Source organism: Manis pentadactyla, chromosome 3 (genome assembly GCF_030020395.1).
Source record: "Manis pentadactyla isolate mManPen7 chromosome 3, mManPen7.hap1, whole genome shotgun sequence".
Classification (NCBI taxonomy): domain Eukaryota; kingdom Metazoa; phylum Chordata; class Mammalia; order Pholidota; family Manidae; genus Manis; species Manis pentadactyla.
This window is the reverse complement of record NC_080021.1, coordinates 25,120,230-25,139,256: the sequence shown is the minus strand read 5'-3', so window position 1 is coordinate 25,139,256 and position 19,027 is coordinate 25,120,230. Positions and strand designations below refer to the sequence as shown.

At 40.7% G+C, this 19,027-nt stretch overlaps 1 protein-coding gene across 1 annotated transcript in view; it reads left to right on the top strand.

The window, feature by feature from the left end:
• The window catches only part of SLC30A8 (solute carrier family 30 member 8), a 29,820-nt gene extending 14,886 nt beyond the window's left edge, over positions 1 to 14,934 (top strand). The window contains exons 3-8 of the mRNA XM_036876433.2: positions 1,789 to 1,935; positions 3,963 to 4,116; positions 8,024 to 8,174; positions 9,808 to 9,913; positions 12,653 to 12,787; positions 14,162 to 14,934. Coding sequence (XP_036732328.2) covers positions 1,789 to 1,935; positions 3,963 to 4,116; positions 8,024 to 8,174; positions 9,808 to 9,913; positions 12,653 to 12,787; positions 14,162 to 14,307 — 839 coding nt within the window. The 3' untranslated portion in view covers positions 14,308 to 14,934. The remainder of the gene's footprint in view (positions 1 to 1,788; positions 1,936 to 3,962; positions 4,117 to 8,023; positions 8,175 to 9,807; positions 9,914 to 12,652; positions 12,788 to 14,161) is intronic.
• The last annotated feature ends 4,093 nt before the right edge of the window (positions 14,935 to 19,027 follow it).

Sequence of the window (19,027 nt, the reverse complement as noted above, 5' to 3'; positions counted from 1 at the left end):
CTCTTACCTCTTCCCAAAAATCTTTACTTTTCTAGCTGATTCTTACCCTTCTCTCCTGTGAAAAGTTCCTCATTGCTCCCAGAGTGAGTGGATTTCTGAGCCCCTAGCCCATTTCACATGTCCTAAGTCAGCAAGTGTTAGATTAGAGGGTGAGATCCCTGGAAAGAAGGCTGTGGTTTGTTCATCTTTGAATACCCCAGCCCTGTACCGTGCACAGTGAGGGCTCAATAAATACTGGCTGGATGATTGAATTAATTGTCAATAATACCCCATGCTTTCAGAAGCAAATGTAAGTTCAGCTACAAACTATCTCTTGCAAACAGTTTGTGCCATAGAATTCAGCATGATTTCCCACAGTTTTTTGGATTGTTCTTTTAAGTAGCTCTGCAAAATGGTTCTTGGTTGCTGGGCCTCCACATAAACATGCTTTCTCCAAAGCAAGCCTTTTTTCTTCCTTGGTTGCTTCCTGACTGAGCTAAGCCTGGTGAAAAACCTCTCTAAACTTCACTTCCTTGACTTAGGCTACAGTTTTAGCCCAGCACATAGAATCACAACCATCATTCATTGCTGAGATTGTGGCATGCTGTTTATCTACGCATAGTCATTCTCTGGGCAAGAAATTATGCGTTATTAATACAGCTTTATTTTCAGGCCCAAGTTTGGCAGATAGAACAACATTAGAGGATAATTGGAAGGACAGCTGATTTGTTAGCAAAATGTTGCTTTTTGGCTAATGAATCATTCCAATTTTTGCACTGACAGCTCAGTAACAAGCCTGAAGACTACTTTGCTTCAGACCATTAAACTTTGACAAAGCAGTTATTAACTACAGCTAGAGCCAGCAGTCTGTGGGGGATTATTGCAATTATGAGCCATCTCTGTAATTTTTTTTAATCATTAGTTGAGCCAAGGTGAGTCTGACGATGGAAGGGCTGACGACTGACAGTTCTTGTTGCTCTGTAGTACATGAGGCAATAAACAGCAATGGGAAGGACTAATCAGTCAGCAGAGGCTCTTTGCTGGGAAGATGCAGTAAGAGCAATAAAGGTTATTGCTATGAAACAACCCTTTCCTTGGGAAGGAAAAGACAAGGTTTTCCTTTGACTTCTATTTTGGAGGCTAGAGGTCTTTTCTCAGAGGGGAAGTAAGAGGGAGGCCACCAAATAGGAAAGCAGGGCAGGATTTGCAAGCTGGGGTTCACGCCCTATGCTTTATTGCATTGTTATACTTCAGACCCGCTTAAACTGCTGCCCTTTCTCCTTACTGCTCCCCACTATTCATAAGAGGGATCTTCAACTCAGGTGGATAACATAAATTAGCAGAGCAGAAAGAAGTGGTAAAGTCTATGGCAAAATTACATATCAAATACAAAGACATCTGTGGGCCAGAGTGTGACTCCTGGTTTACAGACAGAAGTCCGGGTCCTCAGCCTGGGGTGCAAGACCTTTCACATCTGGTCTATGCCTCTCCAGTTTCATCTTTCTTTTCAAATCCTTACATCTCAGCCTAACTGGGATGGTCTCTTGCTATTTGCAATCTCTGTATCTTTGGTCTCCCAGGAATGACTTCTCCCTTGAAATTCATTTCTACATGTTCAAATCTTACCTGGTCTCTGGGTGTCAGTTTCTTGTCAACTTGGGAAGAAGAGGTGGATTAGATCAATGTTAACACCCTTTCTCATCCAAAGTTTTGTGAATCTGTGGCATTTTTACCAACTCTGGATAGTATGCACTTGAATCCAGTTGCACTCTGGGGCTCTAACCCCCTGTAATACTCTGCATCCCCTAGGTGGGCACATTGCTGGGAGTCTTGCTGTCGTCACAGATGCTGCCCACCTCTTAATTGACCTGACCAGTTTCCTGCTCAGTCTCTTCTCCTTGTGGTTGTCATCGAAGCCCCCCACCAAGCGGCTGACGTTTGGATGGCACCGAGCAGGTACAGTTCATCAAACGAGCGTTAATGGCAGGGCAGGGCTGTAGAGTCAAAACAAGGCTAAAAAATGGAAGAGGCAAAGCAAAGCCCAATTCGGAATCCCTTAGAGGCACTTCTCTGGTGCACAGGACAAAACGTGGATGTGAGAATGTGCGTTCTCAATGTTGATTCAGCTAAATCGCAGATTAATTGTGCTATCTCTCCTCTAATGGGACAACAGGAATACATATGCCTCATCAGCAAACACTCTGGCCCAGAGTCTCAGTGTGTGGTTGCAGCTCTGATATTATTACATTCTTCTACATCTGGGAGAGAGGATGGGGTAAGTTTCCACCATTTTGCCAAGTAAGGAACAGAGAGCCCAAGAGATGGAGAGACTGAAAAACCTCTGGCAAAGTCGGAAACAGAACATGAAGGAGAACTGAAGGCAGAGCAAAAGTCGCTGACAAGCTAACACCCACAGCCTTCACTAAAAGGTGCCACTAGACCCAGACCACAGCTTGTGGACTGACAATTGTGGACTGTGGTTTTTCAAGCTTAGAATGACAGGAAGCTCTAATTTCATACCAACTGATTTATCATCACAGGTGTTTTGAATTGCCTTTCCTTTAACATTCAGAGGAAGAGAGCAGAGGCAATGAACATCAATAAAGACAGTTTGTGGCTATGTGATCTGAAGATGCTTTTCAGTCCCTGAACAGAGCTATGCTTGGAAAACATGTACCTTTGGCTGAGCACCCAACATTTTTACATATATTTAACCCTTTTTGATACCATTGGTCAAAGCTGTTCTGTAAACATAGGGAAGACTCAGGATTTAGAATACTGCTATACTTTCTTATCCTGGCCATGGAAATCCCCGAGCATGGACAAGCTAGAAGACCAGGCAGTCCTGTTCAGCAGAACTCTCTGCTTCAACGTCATGTTCTATAATACCAAGTACAGTGGTTATGGAGCACTGTAAATGTGGCTAGTGCTAGTGAAGAACTGGATTTTTAATTTTACTTCTAAATTTAAACAGCCCCATGGGGTTCCCATCTTAGGCAGCACTACTATAGAAACATAGATTAAAATCAACGAGCACATCAAACATGCAATTTCATGGATAACTGTGTTTAGGAAGAATCTATAAAAGGTAAATATATTTAAAAAATGCTAAGTGGCTGATAAGACAGATGGCAAAAATCCTGAAGGTTGTACGTACATGACGAGTCTGAGAAGCAGTAGCCCAGCACTGAGGAACAGTACATTGCATTGCTCTGCTTTAAAAGGGGATTAGAGCACAATTACACCATGTGCTTCACTACTGACTCTCAGGGTATTGCCAGACCCATGTAGGCATTTAGAACCTATCCACAAGGTTGAGTTAAAAGATCAGGGTGAGGTGTTAAGGAATTCCGAAGTGAGCAAGGTACTTTTACTCAGCTGGCAGATTGAACACTACCTTATCTTTAAATATTAATGTAAATGTCTCCATTCTGATACTTCTTTTCCTTAAGTTTGCTCTCAAAATGCAGTTAGACTATTGCTATACTTCTGAGCTTGCCTCCGTGTTCTTATATGTTGGGCTGGCAAATCAAACTCATTTTCATCAAGTACCCTCTGAAGTCTTCCCTTTTTACTATTTTCTTCCACAGAAGGTACTGGTACTGGTAAGTTGTAAATGTTTTATGGAGAAATTAACAGTTTCTAAGCACATTTTATTCTTTGTGTCTCATTTTTTCATCTCCTAATAAGTTTCCATCATTTTAGCACCTGTTTAAATTAAAATCTCCGAGGAAAACAGTGATGGGCAGGCAGCAATTAATTTGCTTTAAAAATTCGCTGGAAATTACTTAGTAATATGGAGCATAATGAACTCAGACGCTGGTGTTTTATGAATGCTTAGCATTAAAATCCATCCACACTTCTGCTTCGTGAACCGGTTGAAAGCCTCTTTTTCCTTTGTGGAGGGAACATTAATGTCTTAAGATGCTTGGGGAGGTTGATGACTTTTTTGTGCATGGGTATCCGTGTGCTTGAATCCCTAGAGATCCTCGGGGCCCTGCTGTCCATCCTGTGCATCTGGGTGGTGACCGGTGTGCTGGTGTACCTGGCGTGCGAGCGCCTGCTGTACCCTGATTACCAGATCCAGGCAACCGTGATGACCGTCGTCTCGGGCTGTGCAGTGGCAGCCAACGTCATGTGAGTCGCCCTACACACTGCCCGTGAAGCTTGTCTTCAATCCTGTCTGGACATAGATTTGCACTGTTGTTTCTTTTTGTTTAATTCCTCCACTTGTGAGGATGGTAGCGACCCGACGGTGTTCAAACAGTGCTAAAGCTGCTTGTACTAGTTTAAGTCAAAGGCTGTTTTAATACTGGCTTCTAATAGCTACCATTCTGAGTGCTTTCCATGTCTACATTACCCAGGTCAATGCTCACAACACCCTTACTTTACTGATTAGGCAACTGAAGCTCAACAAGGTTAAATAAATTGCCAACCAGGAAGTGCAGAGCCAGAATTTGAATCTAGATACACCAGACCCAGAATCGAGTTCCTAGGAATTAATGCCTATTGATGGTCCCACATCGACGTAATTGACTTATTGACGGTCCCACGTCGATGTAATTAATTGACTTACTGGTGGTCCCACATTGATGTAATTGACTCCTATTCAGTCTTTTTTGTTGTTGTTATGTAAACACATGGGTTCCTAGAGGGCTAGGTTGGAAAGGATCTTAAATTTTATTTACTTCAGCTTCCTTTCTGCTTTTGAGTGTTCTTTTGCACCATCCCCATAAAATCGTCATTAGTTTCATATACATAAAAAGAACTAATAAGGGAATTTATTTCTCTCAAAAGCAGTCTCTTATCTTAACATCATTGTGCCCTCATGCCATGAAAGTTCTTCCTTAAGCTGTGTTAGCTGAACTCTCTCTTTGGTTTTTACCTATTGATCCAGTCTCTTATTCAGACAGTCTTAAATCATTCTAACAGGACCTGTGATCATGTCCTACTGGACATGTGATCACTGCCATATTGGTCTTCCTTTCACCAAACAAACTACATGATTGTTCATGAAAATGGGGTTTTGAGGCCAGAGCTTTAATTGATTTTGGTCAAAATGCTTCTTTCCATTTGATAGTCTGATTCTTGGCACCCCTATTTAAAACTGCCTCACCTGTCTATATATTATCTATCACATATCTGCCACCTGTGATACACAGAATAATGGCCTCTCAAAGATTTCCACATTCTATCCTTGGAACTTCTGAACATGTTAACCTACCTAGTAAAAGGAATTTTGCAAATGTGAATCAGTTAAGGAAGGATCTTGAGATGGGGAGATTATCCTGGATCACCCAAATAGGCTCCATACAACCATAAAGGTCCTGATAAGAGGGAGGCATAAAGTAGGAGAGGAGAGAAGGTGCTGTGTGGCTGGCTTTGAAGATGGAGAAAGGGAATGCAAGTGAGCTCCAGGAGCTGGAAAAAAGTTAAGAAAATGAACTCTCCCTTAGAACCTCTAGAAGGAATGCAGTCCTGCACACCTGTTTTAGATTTCAAATTTGCAGAACAAAAGGATAAAACATTTATGGTGTTCTAAGCCAGAGAGGTTTTGTGGTAATTTATGACAGCAGCAATAGGTAACTCATGTCCTATCTTTGCACCATCTAGCTGTCTGTCTTGTGATGCAGCATGTTATGCTATGGGTTTACACATGAAAATGAAGAAGACAGTGATAGCAGGAGGGAATTTTAAACAGTGTTTTTGAAAGAGGACACAGTGGACTTTGGAATTGGAGGAAAATCTGAGCATAAACACTTCGAAAAAGCTCCTTAAGTCACTCTCATACCCTTACCTTGTGCCTGCCTCAGTTCCTTACCTCTTAGTTTGTGAACTATTGCTCAAAGTCTCTGAGCTAAAAAATTAGAAGAGTAGTATTTGATCTACTGTCACTAACTAGGTCCCTTTTTCCACCCAGTTAACTTGAAAATGTGTTTCACATTGGTACTGAGAGAAAAAGAGTGGGGTGATCCATAAAATCTATCAGCACTAGGAGACAAATAAGCCAGAGCACATGTCCTGCTGACTGCAGTCAATAACTGCATGAGGAAAACAGCATGTCTATAAGCAAGTGGGAAAAAGAAAAATACTAATAATTTCCCAAGACTCTATGTCATATAAGTTGTGTCGATGCTACATGAAGATGAGGGATACGCCTAGCTAATTACCACATAAATCTGGGTCATCGATTGAATCTGACTTTCTAATTCAATCTGTCCGAATGTTCTTTTTAGTGCAACTGCTTTCGAACTTTGATCTTAACATTGCAAGTGCTTTTCATACTTAGAAAGTCAAGGGGATTGAAAAGTGTTGACTTCCTTGTGCAAGTAGGTAGTTATTTATGGTTGAAGATACTGAATGACTATGATGTTTTCTTCCAGAACTGGGATTACAGGCATCAAGTGCTGCTAGCTGTGGTGGTATATGAATACAGAGATACCAGAACCATAATTTGGGAGTAAATTTATTCCTTGGGGACCCAGAATCAGGACAGAAAGTTATAATAGAATTGCAAAGGGATTCGAGGATGGAGATTATTTACAGAGCCTTAAGGCTATAGCATGGTAAATTTTCTCTGCATGAAGCATTCCCTCCTCTCCTAGCCCAGTTAACTCTAATATAACCTTTCAATCCAACTCAATTGCTTTGTCTCTCTAACTAAATCAGACTCCCCCGTGGTCCTATCCATAGTACCAGTTCTTAGTTGACTTAGTATAATTAGACTTTTCCTTGTATGGGTGTCCTTCTTAAATCATGCCCTCTCCTTCACCCTTAGAGCTATACTGGGGAGGGACCGTGTCTGTTTTCACTCACCATTACACCCCAAGCATTTAATAGTGCCTGGCATACAGGAGGCCATAAGTAAATTTTTTTTAAATAAAATGATTTAAAAAAATGAATGAGAATGTGATGAGCACACATGGCAGAACTAGAAAGAAACTCTATTAACTGCCAGCTGTATCAGTCTGTTTTAAGAACTTTAAATAGTAGCTCCTAACTGAGGGTGAATTTCTGCCCCCACACTGCCGATCTAAAAATTGTACATTGTGTAATGTTCAGATCTTGGGGGAGAGCAGTCATTCCACTTAGTGGTGATGGCCTGAGATTTAACAGACACTTTACCTGCAAATAATCTGGGATACATGGTACCAAACAATAATTTCTAAAGTTTTTGTTCCAAAATGCACAGAAAGGACTTCTAGACTAAACACTCCTTGTTGGCCATCAGTAAAAAGGTTCTCATTTTACCTTTGGTCTAATACCTCTTAAAGCTGTAGGTAAATAGCATCGAGTACATGATTTATAGTGCCTAACTACTTATCTCTTTGACTTGGGTAGGAGATATTAAGCTTTGTAATATATATAAAGTAAATATATATGTATATATATATTGTGATATATAAAAGTAATATATATAAACACACATACACAAATACATTTATAATACATTGATATATGTCTCTTGGTAATAGCTACATATTCATAAGCACAATACTCTCATCATTGACCATTAGGAAAATTTTCAAATTTCAAATTCTCATGGAAATGAACAAAATTTAAGTAATAAAAGATTTAAAAATCCAATCTTGATGGAATTCACTACTTAATTTGTTTATCCATTTTTGCTGCTTTTTGCATTTGAAACCAGTACATTTAATTAAGCTCTGACCCAAGCTCAGCTTTAAGCCTAGCTCTGTGCCTGACATTCAGGAGTCCGTCAGTAAATGGTATTTCCCCTCCTCATTGTCAAATTCTGGGCTTTCTTCTAAGAAGTGATGCTTTCCAGTTTTAATGTGAAACAGAGTAACGTTAGGCAGACTGAAGAACAACTGAGGCAAATCTTCATGGTCTGTCCTGATGTGAAAAACTTAAATTTCTGATATACTTGTGTTCAAAATGAGTCCAAAATAGTACATTTTAGAGCATAATATTTCAACTACCTGACATTTTGGATAATATATGCAATTGTCAACTCCGTTATGCTGCACAGATTTTTAAGGGTTAATTTCACATGTGCTAAGGATACTATTCTCTCTTTCAGTCTAAGTGTAATTTTGCACCAGAGATGTCCTGGCCACAATCATAAGGAGGTACAGGCTAATGCCAGTGTCAGAGCAGCTTTTGTGCATGCCCTTGGAGATCTATTCCAGAGCGTCAGTGTGTTAACCAGTGCACTCATCATCTACTTTAAGGTGAGTGTGTTTGAATTTACCTACTAAAGTTCTTAAAACAGTTGTAGTAATCTTAGAGATTAGGTAGTACAGAAGCTGACCCTTCAATATTAACTTAAATGAGAGTAAACAGCCTATGTTTGCCTACACACAAACTACTCTGAAAAGTTTAAACAAACATTCAAAGTCCTGAGACCTTAGACATTCAAATTCCTAAATTCCATGTTTCTAACTGTAGGGCTACCAATCTTTCAAGAAAGGAATTCCTTTTGTCATTCCTTTGTGGGTTAAGATAGACAGCATGGAACCATGAATACATTAGGGTTCTTGGGTTGTAAGAAAAAGAAAAGATCTTTAGCTCACTTAAGCAAAAATATATTTATTGACTGAAAATTATTGGACATACTCCTGGACAGAAATCAAGGTAGAAATAAGAGCACTATGAGTATCTGGATTTCAGAAACCATTTAACTTCTCTCCCGGGCACCACATGGAAATGACTATGACTCAACCAATTTCTTTCCCATTTCTTGTTGCTCTGCTGAAGATTCATACTTCTGGGAAAGGAATTCCAAACGACCTAGCTTGGCTGAGGAGGGTAGAGCACTTGATTGACTATTCCACCAACAACACCCACAACGGGGGGGAGGTAACTCTCCCCAGGTCAGGGTGTTAATGGAAAGCTGAAATGGATCCTGAATGAGCCTCTGACACTAGGCAAACATTGGCTGCAGATCTCTGGTAATGCCATCAATCAACAGAGATGGCGTAGGGTGGAGGAAGGGGATAACGGAGGAGAAGAGCATGTAGCTCTGTTTGTATCATGATTGTCCAGTTAATGGGACCCCATTAGTTTTCACTAAAAAATGAAAACATGCAAATAAAAATTACAAAGACATATCTGAATTCAGTTGAGCAAATGCTCACTGAAAGCTTTAAGTTTAAGGAAAAATAATTCAAAATTGTATAGGTTAGTGGAGTTTGAGAGTACTCTTACAAGGCTAGGTTGATGCTGAATTTCTTAGAGGTAACAAGGCATGGATTTTTCTGTGGCACAAAACTTCATCACAGGCATAATGGCGGCTGTTTCACCCTGTGGCTAAAGGCTCCAGTGGTGAAAGAGAGCAAGGAAGAAGATTTCGTTCTGACCCTTAGGACTGTATCAAAGATGCCTGCCCAGAGTACGTGTCAGAAATAAACTAACCGAGTCTGCCAAGACCAAGCTTCAGCTGTACTTGGTCATATGCAGATAATAATACTGAGCAGAGGAAACCCTTTCTTCTCCTCATAGTAAAGGCTGAAAAGTCACTGGATATTGTGTAAATTTGTGCATAGTTTCATCACATACTCTCTATTTCTATTAATTTGAGAGAAGTTAAATCAGGCCTTTGGAGACACACTCAAGGATGTCTTTCCCTTTACTTCTTCAATGATCAGGAGAGCATGTCCTGTAGACCTTCTTTTTTCAGGCACTGATAGTTTAAAGCTGAAAAGAAGGATTGAATCTCCAGGAAGTCCTGCCTCTGAGCTAGATGTCAAGTGATGGGTGAGGTGATAGGGAGGGAAGGAGGCAGGGAGGTTCACTTATCTGATTGATCAGACTTTCTGCATGGGAGGACTGAATTCAGTTAACCAAAGTGCCTGTATTCTCTAGCCAGAGTATAAAATGGCCGACCCAATCTGTACGTGTGTCTTTTCTGTCCTGGTCTTGGCCAGCACCATCATTATCTTAAAGGACTTCGTCATCTTACTCATGGAAGGTAGGAGTGATTTTATTGTTATTCCCAGGATCAGTGGTTTCTCTTCCCTATAAGTGCAAAAGGGATGGCCTCAAGGCATGCTCACTGTTAATGTGCATTACAGGGAAAATGTAAACTTAAAGAATTTCTGTGTAAATAAATATTATGATTTTCATTCATACAGAACAAATACGAAGAATTGGCTTCTGTCTTTCCTTCAGCAACTGTTAAATGATATGGTATAGTATAAAAACAGCATATACAAACATTACACAGAGAAGTTGAAGGAGACATTGCAAAAATATGAATTTATCCAGAGCTATGTGGAGAAGACCTAAGAAAGACTGTATAAATTATCCCTCAGGAAGCATTATAGCTACTGCAAAGGACTTGCCTAAAACCTTTGTTAGATGAGACCAGCAGTTTTCATACCTTAGTGGCTTCAGAATCACTTGTAGGGTCTGTTGAGACCCACTGGGGCCACCCCCACAGTTCCTGAGACAGTAGGTCTGGGGTGGGGCCTGAGAATTGAATTTCTAAAAAGATGTTGATGCTGATAGAGATAAGTAAGGCAAGAAAGAAAAAGGGTAGTGAGATTGTAACTCATCTCAAGGTTCCTGGAGGAATGACAGCAGGTCTTCAAAGGGTCAAATGCCACTACCCAGAGATGAAACATTAGGCTCAACAGTCAATTTAGGTCCAAATACCAGGGGTCTAGAATTTGCATAACATTGCACTCAGAGCACGGCCTTTAGAATCTGACATCCCACTTCCCTATGGTCTTGGCAGTGCCTCTTAACCTCTCTGACTTCCCATTTCCTCTTCCCCAGTTAAATATGAATTGTTAATATTGCTAACTAGCTCTTAAAGTTCTTATAGCTATTAAATAACTGTAAATAAAGTACTTAGCACAAACCTTGACATGTAGAAGTTTCTCATAAAGGTGTGTTTTTATTATTGTTACAATATAACAATTTCACGCTTGACTCCATACACATTCTGTGGCTAATCTGAGACAAGAACTCCTTTAAATTGTTTCTAGCACCTTGAACTTTGTGCAACTCATAGAGTGAAAGAACATTTTGGCCGGCTAATTGTTACCTCCCTGAAAAATATGAAGTGGGATTAAACTAAATATAATTGTAGAGTTTTAAATTAGCCCCAAGGAGGAAACCCCCATGAGCAAATTCTTCAATCCTGTAAGAGGAGGGCTAAGGATTCCCTGTTCCTTTAAATGAGTGGTTCCCAACTAGCTTCTCATTACCATCATCTGGAAAGCTTTTTAAAACTACTGACTCCAGGCCCCACACTGAGATTCTGATTTAAATGACTGGAGGTGAGGCTGGCTTTGAAGTTTTTTTTTTACATGCAGCCAAGCTTGAGAACCACTGCCAGGTAGAGCTGCCCAGTGCCTTATAAATGTCAGTGTGGTGGCTCTCAACTTTGACTGCTGTTGTTAGAATCACCAACTAAGCCGTGAAAATACTGATGCTGGGTTATCCTCAAAGGGTCTGATTTAATTGGTCTTGGGTGTAACCTGGTCAGCAGGGTTTCTAAAATCTCCTCTAATGATACTAAGTGCATCCAAGATTGAGAGCCACTCTGGAAGCACAGAGATTTCACATCCTCACCCACAGACAGGTTCTTTCGGAGGACTGGAATTGAGCTGAGGTGTATTTATTTTTAACAAACTCAACAGGTGAGTTGTAAATATATGACTGTGTTGTATATACATGAGGCTAAAAAGTGGTCATCCTTAGAACTCTCTTCTATAGCATTCTCTTTAGATTATCTTTAGTTGATAAGGATTTACCCATTATGTTAAACATTGTGCTGGTTGAGTTGATTTTTTTAAAAAGTTCTTATATCAAACTGATGCCTTTAATGATTCTAAATAACCGCTGGCTCGGTTTTTCTCTCTGTAGCTAGCCAAAGCAAGCACCTCACACTTTCATATCCTCTCATCTTCTAAATTATGATCTTTGCAATGTATGAGAAAGATGATCCTATTTCCCTTCACCTTCCCTTCTCTAGACTAGAGACATGCTGGTTCCTTCAGCCTGAAAGAACAGCTGATGAGTGGCTGGGCTCCCCACCCTCCTGGGTGCCTCACACCATTTCTTTAGAAATGAGGGTGACAGTTAAACTGTTACGTTTTGTGACCTGGGCATTAAACCCTGACAATGTGCCTAAAATAACAGAAATTTTATAGACCAAATAATATGATGGTATTATAATGTTAAGTTCACTAAGTGACTTTTGGGATAAATAGCATTTGTAAAGCATTACAGTTTACAAAGAGCAGATATTTTCTGATTTGCTCCTCAAAGAACTCTGTGAACTATATATTGCTCTTATTACCCTGTTTTACTAGAAATGTGTTGAGGATCAGAGAAATTCCAAGATTTGGGTAAATTCCTAACAGTTGTAGTCAGAATGCTAACCTGGGATTGATACCAAATCCCAGGTTATCTCCTTATGCTTTCCAAAGTCTTTGTAAAGATAATTGGGAAAAATACAATTGGTTTAATAATACACCCTGAAAACAAGGAATGATTCATGTTGTTGGTTATTGCATAGTAAGTTCTGCAAATATTCTTTGATTGATGGCAAATCTCATGTGTAAACATTTGAGACAAGAAGCCAGAATTGGGGAGAGTAAGTTAATGTTTTGGTGAGAACTTTGCAGCCCCGTTTGGCCATGTCACCAATCTGTATTTAGTTGAATACCAGCAGCCTTCCCCTCTTCCCTTTTATCAGGTGTGCCAAAGAACCTGAATTACAACAATGTGAAAGAGCTCATCTTAGCGGTGGATGGCGTGGTGTCTGTGCACAGCTTGCAGATCTGGTCTCTGACAATGAACCAGGTGGTTCTCTCGGTTCATGTTGTTGCAGGTCAGTGAGCTCTGAAAACACCCTGACAAAATTCTGTCCTTGTCCCATAAAGCCAGTAATTTTCACCTTTTTGTAGAGCTGCCCTTAGTGTCTGTTCCCTGTCAAACAATCGTGAATTATTTTGTGTTACCAAAGGCCTTTGAAAACCACCCCCTTGTGGATGTTGTCACAGCAACAATGATACTGATGACACCCCTTGAGGCTGACTTGCATGAGGTGGAAGGTAGAACAAATGGCTAAAATGCCATGCAGACTTCAAGGCCTTAGACTGAAAATTATGCTTCAGAGTACTATTTGTCTTGGTGCCAGATCAGTAAAATAATTGGGATGGGATGAATTCAAAAACAATTCTTCATTGAGTATCTGATGGATATAAGACGTTTTGCCTATCACTGAAGATAGTGAAGGAGACACAGGTCCCATCCTTAAAGTTCTAACAAACTAAAAGATACACCCGAAGAAAACAGTGGTGGGTTACTGAATGGTTAGAAGTTCTGTAACCATGTGAGATAATTCATAGGATGTAGGGTTTATTCTAAACTACCTCCTCAAGTAGAAGGTGATTTTGTTCATGATATGTCCTAGGGCTGGAAACATAGGCAGCGGTGGTGGTGGTGAGTCTTTCCCTGCCTCCAGAGACAGCTCAGGCCAAGGCCAAGGATAATATGCTAGGTTACTAAACTGTAACTCAAGAAGTCAATTGAGGCAGGGCACAGGAACCTGGAGAGGCGTCTGAGGACTGTGCTCTCTCAGACATCCTCATCTTCACTGAGAGGCTCAGATCCGACTACAAGCAATTTAAAATATCCACTACACCAATATTTCACTGCACATGAAAGAATCTACTCAACAATCAGGTACCATGGAGGAACTTTACAGCCTCCTGATACCTTTTGGGACAAGAGGAAAGATGCCAGTGAGGGTTGCAGCTCCAAGAATGGTCTGTGGGGAGCTCTAAATGCCTCCTGGTTCCTGTCAGTAGCCTTGATGTAAGTTCTGATTAGATTTAAAGGCTGCAACCCAGAGATCCCTGGGGACTGGTGAGCAGTGCTGTTTAAGAAATAATAGTTCTGTCCTGGGTTTTTCTAGGCCTTATCTCTCTCTTTCATAGTCAGCTCCTAGGAGTGCCAGGCCCCAGAGAGAACCATGAGCAGGAAGAGTTCATACAGAGAAAGGGTACTTTGCTGCATTAGAGATTTTCCTGCCTTTTCTTTGTGAATGTAGCTGATTGTCAGAGTCAAAGAGGCTCCTTCTGAGTGCTCTGCCTGTGCCCCAGCTGACCAGCTCAAAGGCAAAGTACTTGATGCTGGAGATTTAGCAGTTGCCTGTATGTGTGCAATCAGTGCCAATCTCACTATGGTTCTTTATCAACAGCAGCAGGCCGGGACAGCCAAGTTGTCCAGAAAGAGATTGCTCAAGTCCTCAGCAGTCGCTTTCCTGTGCACTCACTCACCATTCAAATGGAATCTCCAGCTGACCAGGACCCAGACTGCCTTTTATGTGAAGACCCCCGGGACTAGTTCAGCACACTGTCAGATGGAGTTTGACAGGCCACACTGCATGCTGCTCTGCAGTTTCTGGAATATAAGAAATAAGGAACCAAAGACAGAATTTTGAGAAATTGATGACACAGTACAATGCACACATTATCCTTATTTATTTAGCTCCATCCACCATGAAGGAAGATGCATTTAGATTCATCAGTCAATTGGATTATCAACTCATCAGTAACTGTGTTCAATTATAGGAATATGTGCCCTGACTGGGCAGAGTTAACAGCTGTTTGGAACCACAGGCAATAAAAAATTCATCTCCCTTCAATAACACATCCTGAGGATGAGAGGGTAAAGTTGAACTCAGGCAAGTTTTATTAAGAATCAGTGCCAAGGCAAGGAGTCACAAAATCCTTCCAAAACATGAGAAGCAAAAATAAGAAGAACCAAGTGAGGTTAAAAAAGAATCTGGAGGCCAAACATCTTAGAACTTGACTTTCCCACCAAGTTGTAATATCATTTGGGGTAATATCACTGGGCTCTCTGTCAACATTACTATTCACTAAATGGGGTAGAAACGCCCTCTTTCTATCTGGCTTGTAAATTATGTTTTAGTATGTCTAGAACTACTGAATGATATTTTACTCCTCTGAATAAAAGCCATGCACAAATCAAAAAATTGTGAAATTGCTGTTTTTTGAGTGTTTTCATATGGCGTGACCTAAGATAAAAGACAACAAGGAGGCACAGAGCATCAGAGTTCTTAGCCCAGATCATATTGGAAATTGAATAATATTTATGTAGTGCCAACTAGTGTTCAGGTATTGTACTGGCTAAATACGACACCTCGTTTCTTTCTAATGACAGATTTGGGAAGTTGAAATTAATACCATCACTGTATAGATAAGGACTCATAGAGGTTAAGAAAGTTAACCAAAGCCGTTCATTCATTCACTCAGAAATATTTTTTGATGCCGACTATGGGCTGAGTATTGGTGAATCAGGTCAATATGGCCTTTGTGCTCATGGAGTTACTTCACTTGTTGGGGAGACAGATATTCCACCAATAAACAACACCAAGAATGTACTACAAATAGCAGGAAGTGAAATGAAAGAAGAGAGGCTGATTTCGATCAGGAGATGTCAACACAGAGCCTCTCTGGAGAAACGGCATCCAAGTTGAGACCAGAACAAAAACGTTGTTGATAGACAAATAAACTGTAGGAGAAAGCATATTCTAGAAGAAGCAAGAGCATGAGCAGACACCATGAAGAAAGGACTTGGTGCCTTTGAGGAAATGAAGAAGGCCTTGTGGTGGGAGGGTACTAAGTAAAGGGGTGACTTGAAGGACATGAAGCAGGAGAGATCAGCAAGTCCAAGTTAGAAAGCTGAAACCCAGACCGGTTTTATCCAAACTCTCATCTATACTTTTTTTTTGAACACATTTTTTTTTTTGCCGTTTCTTTTTGACCAAGTAATCTGCATTGATAATCAGCCATTATTTCAGAATTGCATGCAAAAGACAAGTCTACACTCTTTAAAAGAATGGGATGAATAAATTGTTGAGTTTAAAAGTAAAGAACTGACAATATTTCTGTAAGGCCTCCTTTCCTAGGTACCTTTAAACTTGTCTCTATGTAAACCTGTTCAATAAATGTCTCTATGTAGAGACAAGAGTTTGGCTACAGAAAGAAGAAACCTGAACTAATTGAAATGGTTGTGGGTTAACCTGCGGGAAGATCTGACCCCCACGGAACCTGAGTTATGTCCGTGACAATGGGATACAAAAGGGGGATGTGAAGGGTGTGGGGCAAATAGGGCACTCTTTGATAGAGGGAATTAGAATCCGTTTCAATCCCACTCCACTTCCTTTCAGATCTGTGACCCTGAAATGGCACTTACTTCCTCTGAGTTTCAGATTTCTCATCTGAAAATGGGGATTAGACTTTCATCAAGGAGTTTCTGCTAGAATTACATGGAATAATAAATGTGAAGAGCAAGGTTCTGTGTGTGGTAAGGTGCCTGTTCAATAAATGTTCTCCCCACCAGGGTTTCTTACCTCAGCATTATCGATAGTTCGAGCCAGGTCCTTCTTTGTTGTGGAGGACTACTGGGCACTGCAGATGTTTAGCAGCATCCCTGGCCTCTACTGGCACAACTAGCACTCTCCACCCCAAGTTGCAACAACCACACACACACACACACACACACACACACACACACGCACTTCCAGGCTCTACTGTATGGGAAGAATAGTGACGGACTGGGGCATAGAGACCTGGACCTTGGGGTGGCTGCCTTGTAATGAGAAGCCAACAGGAGGGTGCATGGCTCCAGGCTGTTCCTCTGATGCCAGGCCTACTTCTGCTCACTTTCCAGATCCTTCAGCAATGGGACAGGAATACTTAATATGATTTGTCGGAGACTAAGACATTCTTTGGGCTGTGTTGCACTCCTAGACCGGGTTACTGTATCTTAAAGCTAAGGACAAATGCTCTCATTTTTATCTCTTCTTGTCCTTATGGTAAAGAAACCTAGACAGAGGGTGTCTCCTTGATCCAGGTGCAGGCATGGTTCTGTCCTCTGAGCAGAGAGCTGAATAGGAAGGCTAGACCAATACCTTCTCTGAAGATCAGTCCTCCGTCTCCCTCTCCCTCTTTCTTTGCATAATAGGGGAAATTGAATGTGCTGGTCTCAAAATTTAAATTAAATAGTAGAAAAGTAATGGACAGCTCAGTTCAGCTTTAGCTTAAGAAGTGTGTTTTATGCCACAAACATTTCATGGGTTATTGGATCCTGATGCAGACATTAATGATGTGGTATTTTGATTCCTCTTCTGCTATTATATTTTGTATGACTACTTCTTTTCTCCATGTGGAACTGGGGCAAGGCAAGATTCTCTCATGCGAGTCCTTGTTCACATAACACCAATGCTTCTAAGCCCTGACTGTAACTCAGCATCACCTCTGGAGAGTAAAAATAAAGAAGTGTAGGCTTACACCCTGATAATCCTGAGTCAGTGGGTCTGACTTGGAACCTGAACGTAGCCAGAGATGGATCTAAAGAAAAGCCAGAGGCTAGAAGAACCTCAGTCAAAGGAGATCCCTAGTAGGGGATTCAGACACATGCCCAGAGAACCACAATAATATATTGAATTTCAATGACGTGTCTGGGGTATATGGGGAGCATAGAGAAAGTGATGAGAAGCGCTCTGTGGGCATAGCCGTTGACTCATTGCACTGGCAGTTGCAATGGACTTCAAATTATATATGGAGGTTCTCTAGACAGAAGAAGGAAGGGCATTTTAGATCAAGGGAAGACTATATGTAAGGCATGCATATATTTATCCATTAGTTTTCAACTTGCAAAGCAGAATATATGTAGCAAAGAAAACTTTCAACTCTGATTTTTAAAACTATATAATATTTACTACTTTATCATTATTAATATTGTAGAGAACAGAAATTATGCCTTCAATGATTTTATGTCATTGTCAGCTCTAGGAGGGTGCTGGAAACCTAGCAAGTATTAATAATTGTTGTTGCAATTATTCTGGGACTATATGGGGCCTTGTCATTATTTTTAATTTACATATATATTTTTCTGAAATTTGGAGGGCCAGGAAAACATTGACTTTGACTGAGGAGGTCACATCTGTGCCATCTCTGCAAATCAATGAACGTTGCTGAAAGAGCTGCTTAGCATTCTGCTGACAGCCCCTGCTCAGTGGAAGCAGACTTATCCCCCACCCTGGTAAGCACGTTAGGCAGCCAGAATTAGAACCACTCAGGTTCCTGATGCTCCCACCACAACTGGCTCTCAAAATGGAAGGGACTGTCACCAAATCATTACTCCTGTCTCAAGGGCCACTGAATGGTTTTGCTTTTCATGTCTTGTGCAGGACAGAGCCCTTAAGACCAAATGACATAGCAAACACACAAGTTCTAGTATAATTGTTTGCTCTGCTTTCTTTTAAAAATCATGTTTATCTTTGATTTCATGTCAGAAACACACAGAATGCCAGGTAATCATAATGAAGGTAGATTTGTATGTCAACCAAAAGAATTGCCCCACATCCCCTAGCCATTTCTGCTATTTCCCTGAAATTCTACTTCTTTACTTGGCTGGATGGTGGATATTTTTGTGACAAAGTGTAAGGCGATCTGCAATGGGAACTTGAGACGAAACTGTAGATGTCACTGCAGGGCTTTATGGACCATATATCAGTTTTGGAGGTCTGCTTCCCCCTTTGCTTCTTCCTTGTCATTATCATGAACTCCAGGCCATTGAAGTTACTGGAGTCGTGCCTCAGAGTTCTTTACTTTGTGGCCTTGTATTCTCTCTGGCTATCAAAACATTAATGATCTTTCATGTCCTTCAAAGCAACACACTTTATTCCTCAGTGCTGAAATCAGGCCAAATTTACCACCACCCTCCATCCTTCATATGCTTCTCTGTCACCCAGCACCCAGTCAAGATTTATCTAGCGCTCAACGGTGATGTTAGGGTCCATAAAAGGAATTTATGTGTTCCATATGTTTGGTTACAGATGGGAAATGGGAATGTTAAAGGACATGAAGGAAAGAATGTTTATACTTTGAACATAAGTTCTGTAGTTAGACTGAGTTTGAATCTGATCTCTTCCCTTTATTAGTTCTGTGACCTCGAGCTAGTTACTTAAATGTGCTCTCCCTCTGTTTCCTGATCAATAAAATCTCCCTATTCAGTTGTATGAGAATTTAAGAAA